The sequence below is a fragment of the Dama dama genome, chromosome 9, assembly GCF_033118175.1.
Source record: "Dama dama isolate Ldn47 chromosome 9, ASM3311817v1, whole genome shotgun sequence".
Lineage (NCBI taxonomy): Eukaryota > Metazoa > Chordata > Mammalia > Artiodactyla > Cervidae > Dama > Dama dama.
The window spans coordinates 12,983,524-12,985,029 of record NC_083689.1 but is presented as its reverse complement, the minus strand read 5'-3'; the positions used below and the strand labels follow the sequence as shown (position 1 = coordinate 12,985,029).

The window sequence follows — 1,506 nt, the reverse complement described above, 5'->3', positions numbered from 1 at the left end:
ACAGAAATTCATGAAGAATTCCTTATTAAAATCATAGAATACATGACCTTTTTGGAAAAAAAGCTGATTGTAACAAAAATTCCTTGTCAAAAGTGCCAGAGGAATCCACTAAAGAACCAGATCCATGCACAACCTATTAAAATTAATTTTGTGACTGTAAAATATAACTTGTAGTATTTCAAATGTATAAATAATGCAAGTCTGTGTGAATATTAATAATGTTATTTCCTTCTTTCCTGCAAGTGACCTTGAACACATGGAGCTGGATAATAATACACACATTTCCAAATTTTTTCTTCTGGGATTTTCAGAGCAATCAGAATTGCAGCCTCTCATATTTGCGCTTTTCGTCTCCATGTACCTGATCACTGTGTTTGGAAACCTGTTCATCATTCTGGCTGTCAGCTCAGACCCCCGACTCCACACCCCCATGTACTTCTTCCTTTCCAACCTATCATTTGTAGACATCTGCTTCACCTCCACCACCATCCCAAAGATGCTGTGGAACATCCAGACCCAGAGCCAAGTTATCACTTATGAAGGTTGTATTACACAGATTTATTTTTTCATATTTTCTGCAGTATTGGACATCTTTCTCCTTGCTGTGATGGCCTATGACCACTTTGTGGCCATTTGCTACCCCCTGCACTACACAGTCATCATGAACCCCCTGTTCTGTGGACTGCTAGTTCTCGTGTCCTGGATCATCAGTACCCTGGATTCCTTGTTGCAAAGTTTAATGGTGTTGCAGCTTTCTTTTTGCACAAATGTAGAAATCCCCCATTATTTCTGTGAAATCAATCAGATGATTCAACTTGCCTGTTCTGACACCTTTCTAAATAATACAGTGATGTATTTTTCAGTTGTACTGCTGGGTGGTGGTCTCCTGTCTGAAATTCTTTACTCTTACTCTAAGATAGTTTCCTCTATAAGTGGAATATCATCATCTCAGGGGAAGTATAAAGCATTTTCCACCTGTGCATCTCACCTCTCAGTTGTCTCTTTATTTTTTTGCACAAGTCTAGGAGTGTACCTTAGCTCTGCTACTACCCACAGCTCACACTCAAGTGAAATAGCTTCGGTGATGTACACTGTGGTCACACCCATGCTGAACCCCTTCATCTACAGTCTGAGGAACAAAGACATAAGGAAAGCTCTGAAAAGATTCTTTGTGATGGCAGGTCTAAAAAGGTCAATTATTTTGGGTCTAGAAAAGTGCTCATGATTGCAAGACTCAAGGCCTCACTATCAGTAGTTGTGATTCTTTAGTCAGATTGCAGACGTATAATGGGCTTTTATTTATTTCCTGGAGTTTTCATTTTTTCAACTTATCTATACAATTTATTTGGGATACCCTGGTGGCTCAGACGGTAAAGAATCTGCCTGCAATGCTGGAGACCCGGGTTTGATTCTTGGGCAGGGATGATCCCCTGCAGAAGGGAATGGTTACCCACTCCAGTATTATTACCTGGAAAAGCCCATGGATAGAGGAGCCTGGTGGGCCAT

The 1,506-nt window shown here is 40.4% G+C and overlaps 1 protein-coding gene across 1 annotated transcript; it reads left to right on the top strand.

Annotated features, from left to right (window-relative positions):
• Positions 1-256: 256 nt before the first annotated feature.
• LOC133061591 (olfactory receptor-like protein OLF4) lies at positions 257-1,225 on the top strand. The gene has a single exon (XM_061149562.1). It carries the CDS (start codon positions 257-259, stop codon positions 1,223-1,225), a length of 969 nt encoding a protein of 322 aa, XP_061005545.1.
• The last annotated feature ends 281 nt before the right edge of the window (positions 1,226-1,506 follow it).

Excerpts from the sequence above, each read along its gene's own strand:
- LOC133061591 (XM_061149562.1), top strand. The coding sequence starts at position 257 with ATGGAGCTGGATAATAATACACACATTTCCAAATTTTTTCTTCTGGGA.